Source organism: Bos indicus x Bos taurus, chromosome 22 (genome assembly GCF_003369695.1).
Source record: "Bos indicus x Bos taurus breed Angus x Brahman F1 hybrid chromosome 22, Bos_hybrid_MaternalHap_v2.0, whole genome shotgun sequence".
Classification (NCBI taxonomy): Eukaryota; Metazoa; Chordata; class Mammalia; order Artiodactyla; family Bovidae; genus Bos; species Bos indicus x Bos taurus.
In genome coordinates, this window is record NC_040097.1 from 12,289,098 (window position 1) to 12,312,897 (window position 23,800).

The 23,800-nt window shown below is 59.5% G+C and overlaps 2 protein-coding genes across 4 annotated transcripts in view; one reads left to right on the top strand and one right to left on the bottom strand.

Annotated features, from left to right (window-relative positions):
- Positions 1-14,709, top strand: part of DNAH1 (dynein axonemal heavy chain 1) — a 77,096-nt gene extending 62,387 nt beyond the window's left edge. Inside the window, exons 53-78 of the mRNA XM_027522338.1 lie at positions 358-549; positions 920-1,030; positions 2,034-2,219; positions 2,639-2,830; positions 3,950-4,117; positions 4,208-4,399; positions 4,583-4,714; positions 5,188-5,313; positions 5,924-6,043; positions 6,169-6,318; positions 6,408-6,568; positions 7,414-7,639; positions 7,769-7,964; positions 8,302-8,453; positions 9,095-9,291; positions 9,547-9,691; positions 9,944-10,102; positions 10,189-10,320; positions 10,642-10,812; positions 10,907-11,086; positions 11,529-11,705; positions 12,325-12,495; positions 12,638-12,768; positions 13,124-13,475; positions 13,759-13,993; positions 14,543-14,709. Coding sequence (XP_027378139.1) covers positions 358-549; positions 920-1,030; positions 2,034-2,219; positions 2,639-2,830; positions 3,950-4,117; positions 4,208-4,399; positions 4,583-4,714; positions 5,188-5,313; positions 5,924-6,043; positions 6,169-6,318; positions 6,408-6,568; positions 7,414-7,639; positions 7,769-7,964; positions 8,302-8,453; positions 9,095-9,291; positions 9,547-9,691; positions 9,944-10,102; positions 10,189-10,320; positions 10,642-10,812; positions 10,907-11,086; positions 11,529-11,705; positions 12,325-12,495; positions 12,638-12,768; positions 13,124-13,475; positions 13,759-13,993; positions 14,543-14,664 — 4,476 coding nt within the window. The 3' untranslated portion in view covers positions 14,665-14,709. The remainder of the gene's footprint in view (positions 1-357; positions 550-919; positions 1,031-2,033; positions 2,220-2,638; positions 2,831-3,949; positions 4,118-4,207; positions 4,400-4,582; positions 4,715-5,187; positions 5,314-5,923; positions 6,044-6,168; positions 6,319-6,407; positions 6,569-7,413; positions 7,640-7,768; positions 7,965-8,301; positions 8,454-9,094; positions 9,292-9,546; positions 9,692-9,943; positions 10,103-10,188; positions 10,321-10,641; positions 10,813-10,906; positions 11,087-11,528; positions 11,706-12,324; positions 12,496-12,637; positions 12,769-13,123; positions 13,476-13,758; positions 13,994-14,542) is intronic.
- Positions 14,710-15,245: 536 nt separating this feature from the next.
- BAP1 (BRCA1 associated protein 1) lies at positions 15,246-23,799 on the bottom strand. Of its 3 annotated transcripts, none has more exons than XM_027522335.1 (17): positions 23,613-23,799; positions 23,485-23,514; positions 23,320-23,374; positions 22,234-22,366; positions 21,735-21,854; positions 21,367-21,428; positions 21,139-21,281; positions 20,849-20,927; positions 20,262-20,385; positions 19,819-19,966; positions 19,184-19,368; positions 18,611-18,744; positions 17,607-18,085; positions 17,335-17,495; positions 16,971-17,063; positions 16,765-16,837; positions 15,246-16,582 (listed from the first exon to the last, which is right to left on the bottom strand). In XM_027522335.1, the coding sequence occupies exons 1-17, from the start codon at positions 23,647-23,649 to the stop codon at positions 16,449-16,451; spliced, it is 2,190 nt and encodes a 729-aa protein (XP_027378136.1). In that variant the 5' UTR covers positions 23,650-23,799; the 3' UTR covers positions 15,246-16,448. The 3 variants fall into 3 exon arrangements, with proteins under 3 accessions (XP_027378136.1, XP_027378137.1, XP_027378138.1); XM_027522336.1 differs by having other exon boundaries at positions 20,262-20,331; positions 23,613-23,775; XM_027522337.1 differs by lacking the exon at positions 22,234-22,366 and having other exon boundaries at positions 23,613-23,782.
- Between the last annotated feature and the right edge of the window lies 1 nt (position 23,800).

A 23,800-nucleotide genomic window follows, 5' to 3' on the forward strand; every position in this document is an offset into this window, starting at 1 on the left:
GGCCTCCCTTCCCCAGCTACAGTCTCCCAAAGGGGCCCCATGTTGGGGCTTTCTGAGAGAGGCAGGTCATAGGGGCTGTGACAAAGACACTGGGCCAAGAGCTGGGATACCTTTAGGCCCAAATTCAAAGTGAACTCTGCCCTTGACAACTGTGTGAACTTGAAAACGCCTATTGACTTCTCTGAGTCATGGGATTTTTGTCTACAGAGTAGGTGATCTTTAGCTGGAGATCACCTCCTGTGAGAGTGAGTGTGAGGGGCACCTGATTCCCTCCCCAGGCCCAGGCTTCAGTGGCTTCGAGGGCACCCTGGTGCCCCATCTCTACCAGACTGGCATCCTCGATCTCTTTCCCCACAGATTCAGGTCTGCGTGTATATCCACCAGTCGGTGGCCAAGAAGTGTGTCGAGTATCTGGCCGAGCTGGCCCGCCACAACTATGTGACTCCCAAGAGCTACCTGGAGCTGCTCAATATCTTCTCCATCCTTGTCGGGCAGAAGAAACAGGAGCTGAAAACCGCTAAGAACCGCATGAAGAGTGGCCTCGACAAGGTGGGGCCAGGGGCCTCGTGGGCAACCGCTGGCTGCATGTGATTCTGCCCATTCTGTCTCAGCCCTGACTCCACATGACCCCTGTCAGTTGGCAGCCCACAGCGTTTAGATGGGTAGCCTCTTCCCTCGCCGAAGGTGGTGGGCCAAGGGCAAGACCAAAGCAGGTCACCCCAAAGACTTTTAGTGGACTGCTCCCTTCCTCTGGGGCCCCCTGGGCAACCTGGGGGCCCCTGAAGCAGCCAGCCACAGCCTCTCGCTTGTGAATGAATGAGGGCAGCCCTGCAGGGCCCTCTCCCTTGTTCCCCTCCAGGCCTCGCTCTCTGGTCCCTATCACACCTGATTTCCTCTCCGTGCCCCCCCAACCCCTCAGCTGCTGCGCACCGCAGAGGACGTGGCCAAGATGCAGGAGGAGCTGGAGATTATGCGCCCCCTGCTGGAGGAGGCTGCCAGGGACACCACGCTCACCATGGAGCAGATCAAGGTCGGGGGTGCTCCTGGGCTCCCTCCCTGATGGCTGAGCACGTCTGAGGAGGCTCAGCATCCCCACACAGCCACGAGATCCCTAGTGGCCCGGACTCTCGGTGCCCAGATCCCTCATTCAGTCATGCGATCCCTCAACAAATGCTTGCTCAGAACCTATTCTATGCCGGGCACTGCCCTGGGCAGGAGATAGGGTGATGAGCATGACAGACAAATCCAAACCCAATAGTCACAGCACAGGTTGTTGTGAGCAGGAGGGACGCCACAAGCAGTGGTGCAGAGTCTGCCTGAGTCTCCCTCTGAGACCCTCTGAGTCTACACGAGGGCCCGTGTTTAAAGGTTAGTCCTCCAATGGTAAAGAATCTGCCCGCCATGTGGGAGACCCTGGTTCTGATCCCTGGGTCAGGAAGATCCCCTGGAGAAGGGAATGGCAACCCACTCCAGGATTCTTACCTGAAGAATTCCATGGACTCCCAGAGGAGCCTGGGAGGCTATAGTCCACGGGGGTCACTAAGAGTTGAACACAACTGAGTGACTCACACACATACACACACACACCTCACAGCAGCCTCCGCAGATTCGCACATTCATGATGGCAGTTTTCTGGAAGAAACAATCATGTCCTGCCCTACAAAGGCAGGGGCAGTGGAAATGTTTCCAGCAGATGGAAAGGAAATGGCTGGTGGGGGGGGAGCATCTTTCTCTGTCTTGTATGGAGGTGCCCTGTGGGTTTTGGGGGTCCTGCCCCAGGGGCAGTTATGCTCAAGCACGTAAAGCCCAGAGCCCCATGCCAGGCCCACGATGAGCACTCAGGATTGGAAGGGGCTGCTAGCACTCCCAGATCTCCTCAGGCTGTCATAGCCGAGAGGGTCCTTGGAGAATGGGGCATCTCAACCCTCATTCCCTTCCATCTGGGGAGACTGAGACATGAGAGGAGAAAAGGGAGGAGGGCGCATGGGTCCCTGACTGGCCACCCGTGGGGCCTCGCTACCTCTGGCCCCTAGGTGGACACGGCCATTGCTGAGGAGACCCGGAATTCAGTGCAAGCAGAGGAGATCAAGGCCAATGAGAAGGCCAGGAAGGCACAAGCTATCGCTGATGATGCCCAGAAGGACCTGGATGAGGCTCTGCCAGCCCTGGATGCAGCCCTGGCCAGCTTGCGCAACCTCAACAAGAACGATGTGACTGAGGTAGGTGGCTTGGCCCCTTCTGGGTATCTCTCCTGATGCCTCCTTGGGTTCTGGCCCATAGGCTTTCCTTCGAACATCTCGTGAGCATCATCTGTCAAGAGGTGAGGGCAGAACTAGAGCTTGAACCCAGCTGCCTGCCCTTACCTCCTTGTATCAGCCCCGAGGACCCAGGCAGGTGCCTGAGGAAGGCTCTGCGCCCTGAGAAATGACTGTGTAAGGCCTTTAGGCCAGGCCTGGGTACATGGGGGAGCAGTAGTCACCACGGGCTAAGACAGACGTTTGGGGGTCACTGGGCATACCTGTGGGCTGTAGCAGTAGGGACTCAGTTGACGGGACCCACCCTGTCTGTAAGCTGTCCCTGCCTGGGGGTGCCCACTATAAGGGACCTACCCCTTCCCGACTCTTGGCCTGGCCCCCAGGTGCGTGCCATGCAGCGGCCACCGCCAGGCGTGAAGCTGGTCATCGAAGCTGTGTGCATCATGAAGGGCATCAAGCCCAAGAAGGTCCCAGGAGAAAAGCCTGGCTCCAAGGTGGATGACTACTGGGAGCCAGGCAAGGGGCTGCTGCAGGACCCCGGCCGCTTCCTGGAGAGCCTCTTCAAGTTTGACAAGGTGCGCGTGCCAGGCCAGCTGGGCACAGAGGCAGGGGGAAGGAACTGTCCCCTCCCCCACAGAGCTGGGCCCTCCATCCCATCTCCCTCTGCCTGCAACACACATAGGCCTGTGGTCACAGAGCAGAGGGGACCAGACCCTGGCCCAGAGGAGCTCTCCAGCTAGGGGGCAGGGGGCAACAGCCCCAGTAGCAGATGGATATTGATGATTCAGGACCTGGGAAGGCCCCAGTGCCCACGGGACCTTAATCACCCACAGTCACTCCAAGGCTCTGCCACCTGGAGAGTCTCTCTCCTGTCGTTTTCTCCCTACAACCCCTGTGGCCCTGGCCAAGACCTTCCCTGGCTGCTCAACGTCGCCTCTCCCTCGGTCTCAGCACCTGAGATTTAACACCTGTCTGTCTCTGCATTTCTCTCTCTTCCTGTCTGTCTGGGGCTCTCAGTATCCATGGGCATGTGCTCTCACGGGATGGAGCCTACAGCCCTCTTGGAGGTTTCTCTCCACCCACATGGGCCACCCACCACCACCACGTGTCAGTGCTGAAGCCCTGGGCACATCCTAAGGAGGGTAGAGACAATGGCCCATCTCAGTGACAGCTGAACTCCATACAGAGCTCCCCATTCCTCCAATTACGCCAAAGCAGGAGGCTCATGGCCAGCGCTCAGGCTCCCTTGGTCCCAAGCTCTGACCTCTAGGAGCTCATGAACAGTACAGATTCCTGGGTTCATCCTAAACTACAGACCTGTATTCTCCTAGCACAGGTCAAGAGCCCTGAAGGAGTGATGCGCTCTGGGAGTGGGGAGTTTTGCACTTGAACACATGCCTGGTTGGACCTTAGAACCACTCACTCATCTCCACGTCAGCCAGGAAGCAGCCCTCGTCTCTAAATGGGTTTTAAATAGGACCTATGTGTTATCAGATCTTGAGGAAGAAAAAATCTCAGATTGTATTCTTTGAAATCCTGGGACAGAAGTTCCTCTTCTTTCCGGCCTTTCTGGGTCGTGTTTATTCCCTAGCCTGCCCGGGGCATAGAGGCAAGAGCAGGGTGTACCCCCACCCACCAGAGTCCTCTCCGTCCTCCCTGGGAAGCGGCCCCAAGCCCGTGGTTCCCATCCCCAGGACAACATTGGGGAGGCAGTGATCAAAGCCATCCAGCCATACATCGACAATGAGGAGTTCCAGCCGGCCGCCATCGCCAAGGTGTCCAAGGCCTGCACCTCCATCTGCCAGTGGGTGCGCGCCATGCACAAGTACCACTTTGTGGCCAAGGCCGTGGAGCCCAAGCGGGTGAGCGCTGGGTAGGCCTGGGGCCAGGGGCGGCGGCCTGGGCTCCCCCGGGGGCACCGGGAAAGCTGGCCCTGTTTCCTCTGCCTGCAGCAAGCCTTGCGGGAGGCCCAGGACGACCTGGAGGTGACACAGAGGATCCTGGAGGAGGCGAAGCAGCGCCTGCACGAGGTGGAGGATGGCATTGCCACGATGCAGGCCAAGTACCGAGAGTGCATCGCCAAGAAGGAGGAGCTGGAGCTGAAGTGTGAGCAGTGCGAGCAGCGGCTGGGCCGTGCTGACAAGGTGCGCACCCCTCTGGGGACGGCCCGCAAGCACGGCCTGCCCCCCATGGGCTGGAGGGGCCTGAGCAGTAGAGGGGGTGGTCCTGGGGTGGCTGTCCCTTCCCTCTCCCCAGCTACCTTGGTCGGGGGGACTGCACCAGGCAGGGACATCCAGGGCCAGCCTCCCCATGGACTGTCCCTGCAGCTCATCAACGGGCTGTCAGACGAGCGGGTGCGCTGGCAGGAGACGGTGGAGAGCCTGGAACACATGCTTGACAGCATCTTCGGGGACGTGCTGGTGGCCGCCGGCTTTGTGGCCTACCTGGGCCCCTTCACAGTGAGGACCGCCCCAGCCCCGCTGTGAGGCCTCACTTCCATAAGTAGTGGCCTGAGGGTGGCTCTTCTCTCACACACTCATTCAACAAACATTTTTTTTTAGATGTCCTGTCTGAGCCAGGAGCCGTTCTGGGTACTGGGGAAAAGGCAGCTTCCAAAACAGCCAGAAATCCTGCCATGCAGGGCTGGCGTTTCTAGACAGAAGGCTGAGCTCGTTCTTCTGGGCTTGCTGTGCACCTCTCCCTCAGTCCTCACAGCTGCCCTGATGGGTGGCCACTGTTGTCATCCCCCCGGTTTCCCTGGGAAGGGGCTGAGAGGTGGGGAGGCCAAGGATGTTCCCTATGGTGGGGCTAGGGCTCAGGCCTCCTGCTCTGCGCGGACCCCTCTGTGCAGCTGCGAGCACTGGGTGCAGAGGAAGTGGGAGGGCATTGTGGCTGTCTTGGTGGGGTAGCTCAGAGTCTGGTGTCTCTCCAGGGCCAGTACCGCACAGTGCTGTATGACAGCTGGGTCAAGCAGCTCGTGGCCCACCGCGTCCCACACACCGCCGAGCCCACGCTGATCGGGACACTGGGGAACCCCGTGAAGATCCGCTCCTGGCAGGTGCCCACCCTGTGGGGCTCGAGCAACCGGGCTGGGCCTGCAGTGTGCTCTGGGCTGGGCCAGGAGGCCCCCGCCTGCCTCCCGTCCTCTCTCCTGGGTCTGCTTAGAGGTGCCTTCCCTGAACCTGCCTGGGGCCGGTCAGAGGCTGGTGGGCAGGAGAGGAGAAAGCTGAGTGGCACAGGTGCTGGCTGACTGCAGGCAGAGAGGTCAAAGGGTGCTTGTGAGAGTTGGGCGGGGTAGGAGAGCAGTGTCCAGAGCGCGGGGAGGACAGGTAGAGTTGACACAGGGAGAGAACCAAGAGGCAGTAGGCACAGGCCAGGTGTGGACACAGGCTGGGAGGGCCAGTGGGCTCCAATGGCTCCGTGAAGATGGTCTGACTGAGCTAGGACTCAACAGGCAAAGAAACAAGAGGCCCGGCGAAGGAGGGTGTCAGGAGTCAGCCCATAGCCGGGCGGCAGGTCCTGAGGGCTGAGACCTCGTGTACTGCCCTCCACCCTCAAGAGGATGCAGTAAGGGGAAGGGGTCAGCTGGAGCATGAGGCTGGGGGTAGCTGCTACCCCACCGGGCCTGTTTGTGTGAGCCTCCCCCCACCCAGCCTGGTCCCTCACAGATCGCTGGCCTCCCCAACGACACCCTGTCAGTGGAGAATGGGGTCATCAACCAGTTCTCCCAGCGCTGGACCCACTTCATTGACCCTCAGGGCCAGGCCAACAAATGGATCAAGAACATGGTGAGCCTACCCCTGCCACCACCCCACCCAGCAGGCCTTAGTAGGTGCATGCGGAGTAGCTGAGCCTCAGGCCAGCTCTCAGCCCACACGGACCCTTCCCCGCTCCCTCCACTCCGTGCCCCCAGGAGAAGGACAACGGGCTGGATGTGTTCAAGCTGAGCGACCGCGACTTCCTGCGCAGCATGGAGAATGCCATCCGCTTTGGCAAGCCCTGCCTCCTGGAGAATGTGGGCGAGGAGCTGGATCCCGCCCTGGAGCCCGTGCTGCTCAAGCAGGTGGGCCTGCGGGTGTGGGGGCGGCCCCCTCCCCCTGCCTCACTGGTGGGACCTCAGGCCACAGCGCTCACCCATCCCACCCGCTGCAGACCTACAAGCAGCAGGGGAACACGGTGCTGAAGCTGGGGGACACGGTGATCCCCTACCACGAGGACTTCAAGATGTACATCACCACCAAGCTGCCCAACCCCCACTACACACCCGAGATCTCCACCAGACTCACCCTCATCAACTTCACCCTGTCACCCAGGTAAGCCCCTGGCCCCCAGCCCCCCGAGCATCAGCTCTGCCTGGACCTACCTGGCTGCCTCTCTCCCACCCCTGGGCTGAGACTCAGGGATTTTCCCCCTCGGAGACCCCACCAGCTTCCTCACAGGCTGTCTGCATTTCAGGTCATTCCAGCCCTTCCACCAATGCCCCTTACTTGCACTGTTCCCACGTAAGAACCAATGTTCCCCGCTTCCCCCAGTTCATCCTGATCCTGGGTCTGGAGCCCCTCTCCCAGCCTCCCTGGGCAGCGCTAGCCCACCTCATCCGGATGCCCTTTCCCCACAGCCCTCGCTGGGCCCTTGTGCGCTCACCCCAGCGCTGTCCTGGAGCCCCGAGGGGGGCATACTCTGACTCCCTGCACCCAAGCCCTGTTTCTTGCCCTTGCTGCCCTACACCCAGGCACTGCAGCTTGTGCCAGCCACCCGCACAGAGTGCTAAGGCCTCCCTGACAGTGGCCACTGTGAACCTCTCCACGGATCAGGGGGTGAAAATTCCCTTAAGGCCTGGTCCTCCCCATCACCCATAGTCTCCTCCTGCTGAGAGGGAGTTTCTCAGAGACCCCAGCAGCTCCCGCATTCAACTGCCTGGCCCCTCTTGGGATTCCAGGCTCCCACCTGAGGTCTCACTGAGAAATAATCACTTTGAATCCAGGCTCTGCCTTAGCCCTGTAGCCTGAGGCTGAGGTCAGACCTCCCAGGCTGACTCCAGCAGAGATGCTGGGCTCTTTGGAGCCCCAGGAGCACAGGTAGGCAGGTAAGCAGGCTCGAGGCTGGCCCTCCAGGGCTCACCAGGTGCTACAGACATAATGTCTCCTGCTCCTGGCAGCGGCCTAGAGGACCAGCTGCTGGGCCAGGTTGTGGCTGAGGAGCGGCCCGACCTGGAGGAAGCCAAGAACCAGCTGATTGTCAGTAACGCCAAGATGCGCCAGGAGCTGAAGGACATTGAAGACCAGATCCTGTACCGCCTCAGCTCCTCTGAGGGCAACCCCGTGGATGACATGGAGCTCATCAAGGTGCTGGAGGCTTCCAAGATGAAGGCTGCCGAGATCCAGGTCCACAACTGCCCGCACACCCCTGCCCGCCTCTCCCCGCCTGCCCCAGGCCTGCCCACATCACCACCCTCTTCTGCCTGCTGCTCTTTGCCAGCCTACCTGACAAGCAGCCTCCTACTGCACCCCCAGGCCAAGGTCAGGATTGCAGAACAGACAGAGAAGGACATTGACCTCACACGCATGGAGTACGTTCCTGTGGCCGTCCGCACCCAGATCCTCTTCTTCTGTGTGTCTGACCTGGCCAACGTGGACCCCATGTACCAGTACTCCCTCGAGTGGTTTCTCAACATCTTCCTCTCAGGCATCGCCAACTCAGAGAGGGCAGGTAACCCTGGCACAGATGCACATGTTGACCCAAACAACCAGGCTCCACCCTGGCACAGAGGTGACACACCTGGATGTGTCACACCAGGATTTCCACAGCAGGCACACACATGTAGACGCACACCCAGGTTCACTGGTACACACCTTCATCAGACTCACCCTACGTACGAACACATACCCCACTCGTAGCCTCCTCGGAGCAAATGCCCCAAGGGGGTGTGCCCCAGACTGCTCCTTTGGCTGCTGGGGAGGCTGGCTGGGCTGGGCTGTGCCCCAAGGATCTTTCTTCTCTGCCCCCCACCCTGTCCCCACAATGCCATCACCCCTCTGCCCTGCAGACAACCTGAAGAAGCGCATTGCCAACATCAACCACTACCTGACCTACAACCTCTACAGCAATGTCTGCCGCAGCCTCTTCGAGAAGCACAAGCTGATGTTCGCCTTCCTGCTGTGTGCCCGCATCATGATGAACCAGGGCAAGATCAACCAGGTGCGTGGCAGAGAGGGAGCTACGGCCCGGTCAAGGACAGATGGCCTGAGGGGTTGCCCTGTTGCCGAGCTGACAGAACAGGGTGGAAGGACAGGGCATATCAGGCAGGAGGGCACAGCAAGGGCAGATGGGCAGAGGCCTCCGGAAACAGTTATTTGCGTGAAACCCCAGGAGGCCCGGGTTAACTGTGACCCAGCAGGCCCTGTGCACAGGCCTTCTCAGCACCTTGAGAGTACTAGTGAGCAGAGACCGTCCTGAGCCTCCCAACTCACGGTCTCATGAGTGCCAGGGATTTCGTGGTGTGTTGGGAAGCATTGAGAGTGACCTCCTCCACTGCTTGAGCCCTCACTGTATGCCAGGTGCTGGGCTCACAGCAACCCTCCGACCTACCCCTGTGAAACCCCTGGGAAGCAGAGTCCTGATTCTTCCTACTTTCCAAGTGAGGAAACAGAGGCTCAGAGAGGTCAAATCTTTTGCCTCAGGTCACACAGCCAGGGAAAGGGAAAGAGGTAACACTAACCCAGACCTGTGGGACTACCACCCGAGTTTTCTGGCTGAGGATGGTAGAGGAGGTTCTGCTGGGTGGGGCGCTGGACCCATGGCTCAGGGCCCGGGCGCTCGCCTCCTCTGTCCCTTGCTAGAACGAGTGGCGCTACCTCCTATCTGGAGGCTCCGTTTCGGTCCTGAGTGAGAACCCTGCCCCAGACTGGCTGACAGACCGGGCCTGGAGAGACATCCAGGCGCTCTCCAACCTACCGGCCTTCTCCTCCTTCACCCATGATTTCGTGAAGCACCTGCCGGAATTCCAGGCCATCTTTGACAGCCATGAGCCCCACCGGTGAGCTGGGGCCTGGGGCACAGCAGGGTAGGTGCATCCAGGGAGTGAGACCCAGGTACAGGCTTGCCCTGGACTTTCTCTGAGGGGCCGCCCAGGGCTGCCCCGCAGCTGTGACTACATCTCTCCCGTGCCCACAGCCACGCACCCCTGGACACCGCATTCTCCGTGCTGTCTGGCCTCCCCCACCAAGCCGAGAGCCTGTGGCCAGTGTCCTACCACAGGTCAGCTCTCAGGGGGATGTGGGCACTGTTGCAGGGAGCCCTTGCCTGGCATCTGGGACCAATACCTGGACCAGTTCCAGAAGCTGCTGGTCCTCCGCTGCCTACGTGGGGACAAGGTGACCAATGCCATGCAGGACTTTGTGGCCGCCAACCTGGAGCCACGCTTCATTGAGCCCCAGGCAAGTGCTGTCAGCCGGCGCCTGGGCTAGTCGCCCCCTGGGACCAGGGTCCTGGCTGCACCTGCATGGACCCCTTTGTAGCCTTGGTCAGCCAGGATCCTTAGCCACCACATGAGGCTCTGATAGGTTCCAAGTCCCCTCAGGAAACCCCTTGGGGACCACTCTGGGGGCTCCAGGCGCCTCCTCTCTCGCCCTGGTGGCCTGCCCCTGAGGAGACGCTCTTGGCGACCCCAGCATCTCTCCGCCCTGCAGACAGCCAACCTGTCACTGGTGTTCAAAGACTCCAACCCCACCACTCCCCTCATCTTCGTGCTGTCGCCGGGCACTGACCCTGCCGCTGACCTCTACAAATTTGCCGAAGAAATGAAGTTCTCCAAGAAGCTCTCTGCCATCTCCCTGGGCCAGGGCCAGGTCAGGGCAAGCGGGTGGTGGAGGAGGAGGGAGCCGGTGGGCTTGGCCAGTGGGTCCCCCATCACTCAGCGCTCCTGTCCCCACAGGGCCCTCGGGCGGAAGCCATGATGCGCAGCTCCATAGAGAGGGGCAAGTGGGTCTTCTTTCAGAACTGCCACCTGGCACCGAGCTGGATGCCGGTGCTGGAGCGCCTCATCGAGCACATCAACCCTGACAAGGTACACCAAGGGGCACCAGTACCTTCATCCTGGACAGATGACGCTCAACGAGCGCACCCCACAGTGGGCACTCAGCAAGGGACACGTGTAACATGCGTCAACCAGATTATTCTTCCCAGTAGCCCCTCAGGTCACTGCCGCCAAGGCCACCCAGCACAGAGGTGACCCTGGGACTTGCCGAAGCCCATGTTCCTAACCAGTGGTCCGTCCCAGGGGTAGAGTCAGGCCGAGGGTGGCCCAGGATCCTGGGTAGGGGAGAGCCTGGTGCTGGGGTGGCCACCAGGTATGGGTCTCAGGGCTCATGTGGAGCGTGGCCTCCAGGTGCACCGGGACTTCCGCCTGTGGCTCACCAGCCTGCCTAGCAACAAGTTCCCAGTGTCCATCCTACAGAATGGCTCCAAAATGACCATTGAGCCACCGCGCGGGGTCAAGGCCAACCTCCTCAAGTCTTACAGCAGCCTCAGCGATGAGTTCCTCAACTCCTGTCACAAGGTGAGACACGCTTGGCACAGGACCGCCCCGCCAACGCCACTCCATTTTCATCCCCACCCTTCATGCCCCTCCTCCCCTCCCCCACCTCCGGCAGGTGATGGAGTTCAAGTGCCTGCTGCTGTCTCTGTGTTTGTTCCACGGGAATGCCCTGGAGCGGCGTAAGTTTGGGCCCCTGGGCTTCAACATCCCCTACGAGTTCACAGACGGGGACCTGCGCATCTGCATCAGCCAGCTCAAGATGTTCCTGGACGAGTATGACCACATCCCCTACAAGGTGGGCTGGGTACGGGCTGGTGGGGGGAGCTGGGCGCCTGGGGGCCTGACCCACCCAACCCATTGTTGTTGTTCAGTCGCTCAGTCGTGTCTGACTCTTTGTGACCCCGTGGACCGCAGCATGCCAGGCCTCCCTGTCCTTCACCATCTCCCAGAGCTTGCTCAAACTCACGTCCACTGAGTCGGTGATGCCATCCAACCATCTCATCCTCTGTCATCCCCTTCTCCTCCTGCCCCCAATCCCTCCCAGTATCAGGGTCTTTTCTAATTAGTCAGCTCTTCTCATCAGGTGGCCAAAGTATTGGAGCTTCAGCTTCAGCATCAGTCCTTCCAGTGAATATTCAGGACTGATTTCCTTTGGGATGGACTGGTTGGATCTCCTTGCAGTCCAAGGGACTCTCACGGGTCTTCTCCAACACCACAGCTCAAAACCCACCCCATAGGTCCTTAAGTACACGGCAGGGGAGATCAACTACGGGGGCCGTGTCACTGACGACTGGGACCGCCGCTGCGTCATGAACATCCTAGAGGACTTCTACAGCCCCGAGGTGCTCTTCCCAGAGCATAGCTACAGCGCCTCGGGCGTTTACCACCAGATCCAGCCCACCTACGACCTCAACGTGAGCACACAGCAGGGCTGTGCCCAAGGCGGCCTGCCGGGTGGGGGTCCTGGGGTGCCGTGGAGGGTCCTGGGAGACATGGCCCCTACCGGCCAGTCACTCTTTTTCATTGACTGATCCATCCCACAAGGATAGCCCTGGAGCTCGCGTTCTGTGGGGAGAGGCTCAGTCCTGCCTCTCAGCCCCTGCCTGAGGGTAATTACTCTTTGAGGCAGGGGGGTGGCTCCTCTGAGGCTGCCAGGCGAGGCAGTGAAGGTCACCAGCCCAGACCATACAGTCAGGGAGGGCTCCTGAGGACATGATGCTTCAGCTAAGATGTGTGCGGGGCAGCCAGGGTCTAGGTAGAGAACCCCAGCATGTGGGCCAGAAACATAAAGGGCCTGCAGAGGAGGGGCTGTGACAGGGTTGAGTCCCTGAATGAAGAAGCAGGGAGTGAGACATCAGGGAGAAGTGGGCTGGAAGGGAGCAGAGCCCATGGAGTCCTGAGGGTAAGAGGGGGATACGTAAAGGTTGCAGCCAGAGATGACGAGTACGGGGGTGTGCTTGCTTGGAGGGCTGTCCTGCAGGCTGGAGGTAGAGCAGGGGAGGGGCTTCAGTCGCAGCCCTCCTCCCCCTGCAGGGCTACCTCTCCTACGTCAAGAGCCTTCCACTCAACGACATGCCAGAGATCTTTGGCCTGCATGACAACGCCAATATCACCTTCGCCCAGAACGAGACCTACACCCTGCTTGGCACCATCGTCCAACTACAACCCAAATCCTCCACTGCAGGCGGCCAGAGCCGGGAGGAGGTCTGTGGCAGCAGGGAAGGGGCCCACCCAATGCAGGGCCAGTCTCCTGTCCACTATCCTGCCTGCTCCGCTGAATGAGGGGACTCCTACACGGGCTAATGGGGGCCACCCATGACCCATTTGTGTCCCTTTGCCCTCACAGATAGTGGAGGACGTGGCCCAAAACATTCTGATCAAGGTGCCCGACCCTGTCAACTTGCAGTGGGTCATGACCAAGTACCCTGTGCTGTATGAAGAGTCAATGAACACGGTGCTAGCACAGGAGGTCATTCGGTAATCCCCTGCTAGCCCCAGCTCTGAGTCAGCGGGCCCCTGGGCTGTAGAGAAATGATAGCAAAGGCTACCATGGGCCAGGAGCCATGCGAAGTGCTATAAACTCAACCTCTAACTCAGCCATATTATCCCCATTTCACAGATGAGTAAACCAAGGCCCCAGCAGGTTAAGGGATCTAAGGTCATATATTTACTAACAGCCAGGGCTGGGATTGGTACTCGGGCCACCCGACCTGGCTTTATGCTCTTAGCCCCTATGTTCTGTCATTGTTTCTCTATGGCCTAGAACTGGGGAGTGCGGATATGGCCACACAGTCCCAGACCACTGCCTTCCACCTCGCCACTGGCTCTGTAGGTACAACCGGCTGCTACAAGTGATCACACAGTCGCTGAGAGACCTGCTCAAGGCCCTCAAGGGGCTGGTGGTGATGTCCTCACAGCTGGAGCTGATGGCTGCCAGCCTGTACAACAACTCTGTGCCCGAGCTCTGGAAGGCCAAGGCCTACCCGTCGCTTAAGCCACTGTCCTCATGGGTCCTGGACCTGCTGCAGCGCCTGGACTTCCTACAGACCTGGATCTCCGAGGGCATCCCAGCCGTCTTCTGGATCAGCGGCTTCTTCTTCCCCCAGGCTTTCCTGACAGGCACTCTGCAGAACTATGCCCGCAAATCTGTCATCTCCATCGACACCATCTCCTTTGATTTCAAGGTCTGAATTCAGCCAGGGTCAGGTCAGGTGACAGGCCGGGGGGTGTGGCCCAGGTGGGATGGGCACTGAGGCCACAGCTGGCTGGCAGGATCAGGGAACTCCTGAGCCGGGGTCGGGGGTCAGGAAGAGACTATAGGCCCCAGGGAAATCCCTAGGGCTGGGGCGCAGGCTATATGCTACCAGCTAAAATAGCCGATGCTGGGGCAGGCAGAGCCCTCAGGACCCAAATCCTACCCCAGATTCTGCAGTTTATATGTGAGAGGCATCTGTGTGCCCATACCAGGTGATGCGCGAGTCAGTGTCAGAGCTCAAGACCAGGCCCAAGGAGGGGTGCTTCATCCACGGACTGTTCCTGGAAGGCGCCCGATGGGACCCTTTGGCCTTCCAGCTGGCTGAGTCTCGGCCCAAGGAGCTGTACACAGAGATGGCTGTTATCTGGCTCCTGCCCACGCCCAACCGCAAGGTCCAAGACCAGGACTTCTATCTGTGCCCCATCTACAAGACGCTGACCCGTGCTGGTATGGACCCAGGGCGGGGGAGCCTACACCACACGGAAGGCCATAGGCAGGGCCCAGGGTTGGGCCAGTTAGGCTGACCCAGGTTAGCTGAACGAGATGGCTGGCAGAGGTCAGTCAGCACTCCTGAGGCCCAGACAGAGCTGGTCCAGCAGCAGGCAGGGTAGTGCCCAGGGGCTGAGCTGAGTCTGTGGGGAGTGGCCCCTGAGCTCACCACTCTCATCTCCCTCAGCAGACCCATGTTGGATCCTGGGAGCCCCAGCCTGCCAATGGAGGTTCCCAGGAGCCAACAGGCCCAGACAGGATGGGTAGGCCCAGGCTGGATCCAGCAGGGAATGAGCAGGGGTATCAACTGTCCCATTCCAGTCCTTAACAGGTGCAGTAACCCAGGGCAGGTCTGAGCCTGGGCCACACTGGCCAGACAGGCTTCCTCTTGGGTCAGGTCCCTTCCTTGTCCCAAGCTCAGTCACCAAGGGACCACCTTCCTTTATACCCTGTTCCTGCCCCAGTTGAGGCAGCGAACTTAACCTCCTCCCCTCTCGCCTGCTCCAGGAACACTATCGACCACCGGCCACTCCACAAACTACGTCATTGCCGTGGAGATCCCCACTGACCAGCCCCAGCGACACTGGATAAAGCGTGGTGTGGCCCTAATCTGTGCCCTGGACTACTAGACCCAGACAAAAGGGCTGGGGCCAATTAAAGTTGCATTTCCTGAGCGGTCCCGCTGAGCCTTAGCTCCTTCCACCAGGCCTCCTCTGTAGGACCCACGGCCAGGGAAGGTGCGGGTGAGAGGCTGCAGTGGCCTTGAGAGAGAATGTGCTTAGCAGGGGGAAGCATGGCAGAGCTGGAAGCTTTGACCTGCAAGGGAAGAGAGGTGAGCCTTGTGAGGTCCCAGGACCCCTCCAGGGACAGCGTACCAGGCAGGACTAGAGGCGGAGCTACCACCTCCACTGAGTCCCAGCACCTCTCAGGTTACAAAGCCGTCAGGTCGGGTAAAGCCGCAGCCCTCTCCTCCCACAGTACACCTTGCACACCACTCCTCGGGGTCCTGCCTCCCACTGAAGCCCCCCCTCCCCCCGCCCAGTTCGGGCCGTAAACCCCAGACCTAGGGTCCCAAGAACCTCTGCCCCAGAATGAGAATGCACTCCCCTCCCATCTCTGGTCACACACAGGGCCCAGCCCAGGTCTGGTTAGGTCCTCACTCCCACCACAGCCTAGCCTCCAAACCTCAGGCCAGCAAGCACAGGTGGGCTTATTTTTAAGGAGAGTTTTATTCATTCATCCATCCAGTATTTACAGAGGCCAGAGGGGTCGGGCTACGCTTAGCACAGAGAGACAGTTGCCATGGCTGCAGCTGCCCCCCCACCCTGGTCACTATGTACACATAAGGGGCTGGCTTGGATCGCCTCGGAGCCGCCTGCCCAAGGCCACGGGGCTCCGTCTGGGGCCTGAGCTCCAGAGGCAGTGCTGGACCCATTAGCCCTTGGCCATCAGGCCCTCTGGGAACATGGGGCTCCGACTGGTTGACTTGGTCCTGCTGTCCCCCACCCTGAGTGCCCTGCAGAAGCTGAGAAAGCTGGCATGGCAGGGAGAGCTGAGTGGTGCCAGCTTTTGCAAGCAGCCCTGTCTCTGCTGTCTCTAAGAGGAGGGAGACATGGTAATACTGAGGGCCTGGGCAAAGGCTCCTCTGAGCCCAGGAGCCCAAGGCAGGCCCCTTGCCAGGGCCACAACACTGAAGACAAAGAGTCCAGGGCCCTGCCACAGAGAGCAGTCTCGACGAGGCTGGCTGGAGCCAGGCCAACCAGCTCAAACACTCCTCTCTGCTCAGGCCACGGGACCCCAGCAGGCTGCTCATCCCACCCCTGCGGGGACACCCCACTCCCAGCCTAGTCCAGCAGCCAGGGCCCTGAGTTTGGAGCTCTCCCAGGAGGAATGAAGAGCAGACCTGGCTTCCCCAACAGCAGGAACCACCGGGGGCTGGAGCAGCAGGGCCCACTGCTCACGTGGCCCCCAGCTGTGACCCCGCAGGAGTAACTCCGGCCCTCCAGGATGACAGTGTTAGGAGAGAGCTCAGAGTCAGGAAGCTGACTATGTCAACACAGTGGTGGCAAGATAGGTCAGAGCCCAGAAAAATAGACGTCTCTGTAGGTAAAATATATATTCTGCTGCCCAGGCAGAAAGGCCAGGTCCTGCTGCTCCACAGCCGGCTGTGGAGGAAGCTGCAGCACCTCACTGGGCCTCAGCTCTAGCTGCTGCCTCCAGAGCATGACGGGGCCAGCTTGCCCTGCCAGGCCCAGGGACACGAGGCCGAGGATCCCAGCTTGGCTCCCATTCCCAGGGTCTGGGCTCTCCAACTGGAACTATCCGGTAATACTGGGAAGATGGGGACAGGGCAGGGGAGGGCCCTGGTGAGGGCCAGGCGGCAAGAGTGAACGCAGGGTCTGGCCAGCAGTCCTCACTGGCGCTTGGCCTTATAGGGACGGGAGCGTTTCCGCCGGTCCGGCTTCCGCTGCTTGTGGAGCCGGCCAATGCTGACCCCCTGGCGCCGCCGCACTGAGATGTTCTGCTCCACCAGATTGGCCAGCATGCCTGCGGAGAGACGCAGGCCTTTGAGCAGGCAGTTGGATGCCTGGGAGCTGCGACTCAACTGGCTGCAGCCTCAGGTCGGGGGCTGAGGCTCTTCCTGCCCTCCCCAAGACCACAGTCAGCTCAAGAACCCCCAGAGGCCAGAGGAAAGGGGCCTGAGGGCCAGGGTGCTGAGCCTGGCTCACCTTCCTGAGCCAGCATGGAGATGAAGGTGCAGATGAACTCATCGTAGTTGTGGGTCCTTCTCTGGTCGTCAATCTGAGGGAGAGAAGGATCAGGACCTGAGGACGCTACAGCCGTCTCCCCAGAGCAGCCACTAGCCGACCCTAGCAGGTCGCGCCTGTGGGAAGACAGGTGGGCAGCAGACCAGGCCGCTGGAGAGAGGGCCCACCTTGAACTTCTTCCTCTTCTCCACTTCTTCCTTGAGACAGGCCTCATAGTTTGCAATTTCAGCCTCCACACACTTCAGCAGCGCCAGCAGCTCCTGCCAAAATGCACCAATGGCACCCATGAAGGGGGGCTGGCCAGCCCCGAGGCCCAACTACCAGGGGGCAGCAAGAGGCAAGGGCAAGCAGCCAGAGGCCCTGGAGCGTATCAAGGCCCCTGCCGCTACCCCACCCAGACAGGCTTCCTGGCACCTGGCTTTGGGCACCACCCTCCACACCATAATTCCCACTAGAACTCAGCACCTGGACGGCAGTGCCCTGGGCCCAGCCCTTGTCAGGATTAGGAAAGGAAGCCACAGAAGGGCTCACCTTGGGTGAATACTTCTCCCCATTCAAGGACTCGCTAGGCCTGACCAGCCCTGGCTTCTCTCTGCTGTCCACAGCCTCCACCACCTCCTTCTCCTCTGGGCTGCCAGACCCCTGGCTGCCTTGGCTTGGTCTGATGGAAGGGGAGGAACCCTTCCCACTCTCTGGGAAGAGAAGGCAAGAGAAGACCCATCAGGGTGCAGGATGCGTGGTGGTCACTTGGCCACCTCCCTCTCCAATATGCCAAGAGGCCAGGGAGCCAACCCAAGGCCCACCTGTCAGTGCCAGGGGACTCAGCACACCATCCTCAGCCAGGTGCAGGAGGCCCGTGCTGATGACAGGACCCAGGTCGCGTACAGCACGATTGTAGCGTATGCAGTCAACACGCAGCAGGCTGTCGTCCTCTCCAAAAAGCACCTTGGAGATGTGCGAGGTGACGGGACTAGAGGGCCGCGTGGGGTTGGCTGAGCGGATGGGCGAGCGCAGTGGCGAATTGAAAGCGCTGCCGATCTCAGAGGCTGTGTCCGTGCTCTCGTTGCTGGGGGTGGGCGAGGGCTGCGAGTGCGTGGGCACTGCCACAGCCGGACTCCCCGCCCCGCTGCTCGTCTTGATGGACAAAGGAATCGAGAGGTCCTTCTGGGACTCTTTGAGCTTCTCGGCCAAGACGTTGATGGTGTTGGGCTGTAGCACTGACAGCTGCCCATCTCCAGAGCTGCTCAATGGCCCTGGTTTCCCCGGCCCCTTTCGCTTATACCTGTGGGGCCCAAGGAGAGGTGAGCCCAAGGAGAGGTAAGCCCAAGGAAGAGGCCAGGGGACCACATCCAGCAGTGCCCAGGATGACCTGAACACTTCTTAGCCTCAGGAAATGACCCTGCAGCTCCAGCAGCCTGACTTGGCCATGCCCAGCCTAGCACTCTGAGCTCTGACAGCTGCAGCCAGGTGTCCTCTGAGAACACCTCCTCTATTCCAGCTGCCTCACTTCTGGCTTTTGGCCAATGCTGTGTCTTCAGCAAAGATACCCGACCCCATCCTTCAAGGCCTGGACACAAGGCCACCTCCAAATAGGCCATGACTCGATGTCTACTTAAATGTGCACAGCCCTGCCCCAAGCCCTCCGAAGACTTCTGGGGATCTGGAGTCGGCCCTTCACGTCTGCCTCCCCTAGGCCCTGCACTCAGCAGGCGTCCAGCGTCATCTGCTGAAGGGCATTCTCTGTGCTGGAAGAGTCAAGATAGGCGCCGCAGCACCCAACCTCCAGCCTTACAGAGCCGGGGCTGACCTGATGGCGGAGCTGGTGCTCTGTGCGTCGTCCTCCTCCTCATCCTCGTAGTCATCTTCATCGTCTGAGTACTGCTGGGGCGGGCGCACTGGAACTCTGCTGCGGCCCACACCCGCTGCCAGGTCTTCCTCCTCCTGGAGCAGAGGCCCAGTGCAGCCGTGAGCCAGGGGCCAGTCAGCCCTGGCCAGACACAGCACCTCCCCCAGAAAGCCAGCATGGTTCTCCAGGCTGAGCCCACTGAACCCACCTAGGTGCTCCAGAGCACTCCTTGCCCCCTGCCTACACAGGGCTTCTAAGAGAAAGAGAGTGCCCTGAAACATCTGCATTTATTTTGCTAGTAGAACCGAACCCCATGCCCTAAACATTTAGCCCCACGGTTTTGAGACTGAATTTAAAGTCAGAGGAGCTCTCTCTGCCTCCCTAAATCCCTGCAGTTGTGGGCACTTCTGAGTATCAGACAGAGAACCCCGGTCACCTAGGCTGGGACAGAGAGCAGACATGCGTGAGACCACCTGAGGAAAGTGCCTGGGGCAGGCTCTCCAGAGAACCCTGGTGGGAACCCTCCCCACTTACCTGCATGGGGGACTTGGCATAGTTGTGATTGTCCAGAAAGGCTGGCAGCCGCTGGACAATAGGAGTGGGGTTGGGGGGAACCCCATTGATGTTGCTCCCTGGAGGCTTCACCACCAGCTTGGGTTTGCTAGGAGGGCTGTGAGTCGGGGCTTGTGGGCATGAACCAGCCACCTCTTCCACGCCATCTGAGAGAGGGAGGGCACAGGCAGGACTTTCAGCCAGACCCTCAAGAAAAGTTGTCCTCAGGCCTGGTCTCCCCTCCCCTTCCCAGAGAAGAACAGAAGAGACAGCTGATGGATTCAGCATCAACAAACGTGGCCACAGTGAGACAGGAAAAGGGTGAGATTAAAAAAAGAAGAAGGTGAAAAAAAAAAAGGTCCAGAGAAAGCAGACAGGGCATATACTTCAGAGAGAAGGCTTGGGGGCCTGTGGTCATGGCAGCCCTTTCTTTGGGGAGGGACCGCTCTTCCTCCATGTTCCAAGGGGAGGGGACAGGGCTGCAGGCTGCAGACTTCCGACCGCCCACAGGAGCCCTGAGCCACTGCCCAAGCCTCCCCAGAAAAAGACCTGCTCTGCCTGGGCTTCCAACGTCAAGCTGTGAGGGGGAGGCTCTGAGGCCCGAGAAGCTCCAGTACCTGTGTGGGTGCTCTCAGAGGCCACCGGGGCCCTGCTTGTTTCCAGCGCCAGAGGGGACTTGCTGCTGGCGGGTTTGGATTCTTCAGGCAGCTGTGACTCTTGAGACTTGTGGGTCTGAATCAGCTCTGGCTGTGTTACCCTGATCAGCTGAAATCAAAATCCAAGGTGCAAAGAAGTGAAGGGAGACCCTGGCTTCCACCCCAGACGGCTAAGGGCCTAGACTCCACACACTCAAAAGGGAAAGAAATCAGCCAGACCTCCTTTCAGAGGCTATCCTCCCCCTCCCCTCACCAAGTCCCACCGTGGGAGCCAAGGAAAGGAGTGGTTAGTTGAAGCCCAGACCCACAATAGAGAGTAACTGGGGAATCAAGAGACAAGGCCCCCGTGGAGGGAAGGAGCGGGTGGCTGGGCCAGTCACGGACTGGGCAGGAGGGGTCCCCACCTGCTGCAGGGCCTCCAGTACGGTCTGACGGTTCACCTTCAACACGTGTAGCCTGGCCTCGTACTTGATCCTGCGGTCGGGCACCACCGCCATCAGGTTGAAGCGGATGTCATGGTAGGGCTCCCTGCAGTCACAGCCGCAGCCGTGAGAGCAGCTCTCACCCTGGCCCCGCCATCAGGAGGAGGCAGATACGCTGGCAGGGCTCCCTGAAGTCACACCTGCAGCCACAGGTACAGGCCCCACCCCCACAGGCGGGCAGCAGCTGGCCATGCACACCGGGCACCTCAGCCGGTGCCTTCCAGCAAGCTGTGTGAGGAGCCTGTCAGGAAGTGTGAGCCAGCACACCTGGGCCACCCGAGGCTCCACCATGGCCTGCCCCTCCCCAGTCTATCCTGCAGCAGGCCACACATAGCCTGGATGGGAAATAGGGCAAGGAGCTGAGAGCCCAAGATCTAATCCTGCTTTTGCCAGATTCATCATGTGGCCATGCACAAATCATCTGGTCTCTCTCCACCTCGGTCCCCTCTTCTGTGTCCCTCCCGATGAGGGCACAGCTCCAGAGGTCAGGGTAGGCACAGAGTCCTTACCCTGCAGTGGCGAGGCCAATACGCTCCATGATGACCCGCCGGGCTTTGTCCGTCCACTCCTCATCCTCCCCCCAGGGCCCTGGGGAAACCAAGATGAGGAGTCAGCAGGTGGGAAACCCTGAACTCGGGCAGGCCAGGAGTGGGAGAAGGATGGACAGCAGTTGAGCCAAAGGGGGCCAGTTGCACAATGCAGTACAACATGCTATCCAGCCAGAGCCTGAAGTCAAGACCCACCCCCCTGAGGACCCCGAGCCCCAACCCCCTAGGGGGTCAGCAGAGAAACCCCCTACCATGGTCAATGGGGTAGACTTTCAGCCCATCCAGCTCAAAAAGCCGGCCTGTGATAGGCACATAGCTGACAAAGTGGAAGGCTTCCATGGTCCGCACAGCACTAAGGCCATTCTGCTTCTCAGGGAGGTGGCGTGGCTCAGGCCTGGGGAAGGACACAGTCAGCGCCCAGAATGGGACAGCCCCGTTCCTTGTTCCCACCCCCATCAATTCCCACAGCTCCCACACACCTGGCATGGCTATTATGTGCCTTGGCCAACTCCGGAGCATTGCCAATCGCATATCCTTTGCTCTAGAGGAAGGAAAATAAGGCCACATCAGAGCAACTTCTCAGGTGGGAAACAAAGCTCAGGAGAGCAGGTCTGGAAACCTTCCAGGAACTGGAACAAGCACAGGTGGACCCTCCTAAAGGCCTGGTGGGGGCAGAAGAGAGCTCTGGAGCCCCCCAAAAATAGGCTCTACTGGCCCTACACGGTAATCAGTAGACACTGGAGAACAATGTGGCCTGATAAAGTCCTAACAAGGCATGACTTAAGGAATATTCCTTTTTCCCCAGGTCTGTCTCCTTTTCTGGCAAGTGGAAGGCACTGTGGCCTACCTCAGGGCTGAAGCCTTTGGTGAAGTCCTTCATGCGACTCAGGGTGGGCCCCAGGTCCACATTGCTGCAGTTCAGGAGCACGCTCAGCAGGGCATGGGTGGCACAAGAGTTGGGGATCAGCTGTGAAACAAAGAACAGTCACCCATCTACAGCACGCCTCAGACCAAGCCCATACTCGTCAGTAAAGGGGTCCCAGGCAGGACAGTCATATCTGGACAATCCTCATCAGCTCTCCTCATCTTTACCCAACATCTGTTCATTCAACTAAGTACCCATCAGCTGTCTGGGGACATGGAAAATGGACTCAGGCATCGCCCTGCTTTAAAGAGACTTCCTGTTTTTCATGAAGAAGAGCTCAGTTCCTTCTGCCTCGGGACTTCTGTAACCACCACCTGCGGTATCTGCCTATCTCCTCCTCTTGCCTTCCCCCTCTTCCACTTTCCAAGCAAAGAAAATGGCAGCATCCCACCCTGCAGAAAGAACACAGAGCCCAGCAGACCTGGTGGGCAAAGAACATGTTATTCACAATATCATCATCAATCACAGATGTATCATCCACCAAGGTAGAGACCTTGCGACGGGATCGGCGCTCTTCGATCCATTTGAACAGGAAGATGAATCCATACACGGGGCTGGGGAAAGGAAGGGACAGAACTTGACCAGTCAAGTGGGGGAAGGCAATCTGCATCCCCTTTCCCCTCCTCTTGGGTGTCCTTCTTGTGATCCCACCTCTCCCGTGGCTTCTTCCTAAGACTGCCCAAAGTGGCCCTGAGCCCTCACACCCCAGGAGCCTGATGCAGGCAGAGTCAAGCATCAGCCTCTGGCTGTGATGCTCCAGGAGTCCGCTCAGCATCCTTATGCAGTCTAGGGTTCTGGGATAAGAAAGGAAAAGCTGGAACCAATGGCCCAGGACCAGGCAGGAACAGAAGGTAAGGCAAGAACAATATGATGTGATATTTAAACACTAATTCAAACTTCTGAAACCCAGGGCGTGGGCCTCAGTGCAGTCAGGCAAGGAAATGTACACCCATAGCAGTCCCTTCTGTCCTGGGAAACAAAAGCAGACTTCTCTGTTCAGTCACTATAGCAGCTCCTCCACACTTCTCTTCTGTAGGATCACCAAGACAAGACCCTGAGCTTGGTCACCCAAGAGAGGCCTTGTCAGATGCCACAAACCAACCAATCCATAGGACACCCTTGTGTGGGAATTAAAACCACTGGCACATGAGCATGTTAAAGCAGTCATTAGTAAATTACAGCTGCACAAAAGACACTGTGTGACCTGAGTCAAGAGAAGGGGGTTTCCAGCTGGAAGGCAAGAAAAAGCAGCTGAATTGAACCTAAGAGATGGTTAGAATTTGGAGGGAAGGGGGTACCACATAAAGAGTGGTGCGTAGGGAAAACTGGGAGAAAGGAAAACACAGTACCAGCTTCATCAGGAGGGCACCCAAGGAGGAGGGATGCTTCCTGATAACAAATTTTACAATTTGGGGCTTCTGAAACTACCTCCCTGAAGAGCACTCTCTCTCAGGCCCCTCCCTAGCCCTCGAGGTGTAAAGGGTGGCTCTGACGCCAAGTCACTCACCCTTGGCATTTGCTCTGAAGGTCATAGATCTCCTCCACCTGCACCCCTTTGACACCTGCCATCAAGGAAGGAAAAGAAGTCGGGAAGGGCAGCCCCTGGCTGTGGAGTGATGACCCAGGAGTAGGCCCCCAGAGCCCGGGTCCGGCGGGCAGGAGAGGCTCTTACCGAAATCTTCCACGAGGAGGGTGAAGAGGCCTGGGGGAAACGAGAAGAGGAGCGAGTGGTGATCAGAAAGGCGCGTCTCGGACCCACCCGGCCTCCCCAACTCCCGGCCTGCCCGATCTCCTTCTCACCAGGGTCGCTCTCCAGCTCCAGCCAGCCCTTATTCATCTTCCCGCGGGGCGGGCCCTCAGCGCCATGTCCAGGCCCTCCCGACCCACCCGCCGCCTCCCTGCCGGGAGCCCCCTCCGCCCCGGGGGCCCCTAACCCCACACACAGACAACGGGCCTCGTCGCGTCACCCGCCCGCGCCGGCGGCACTA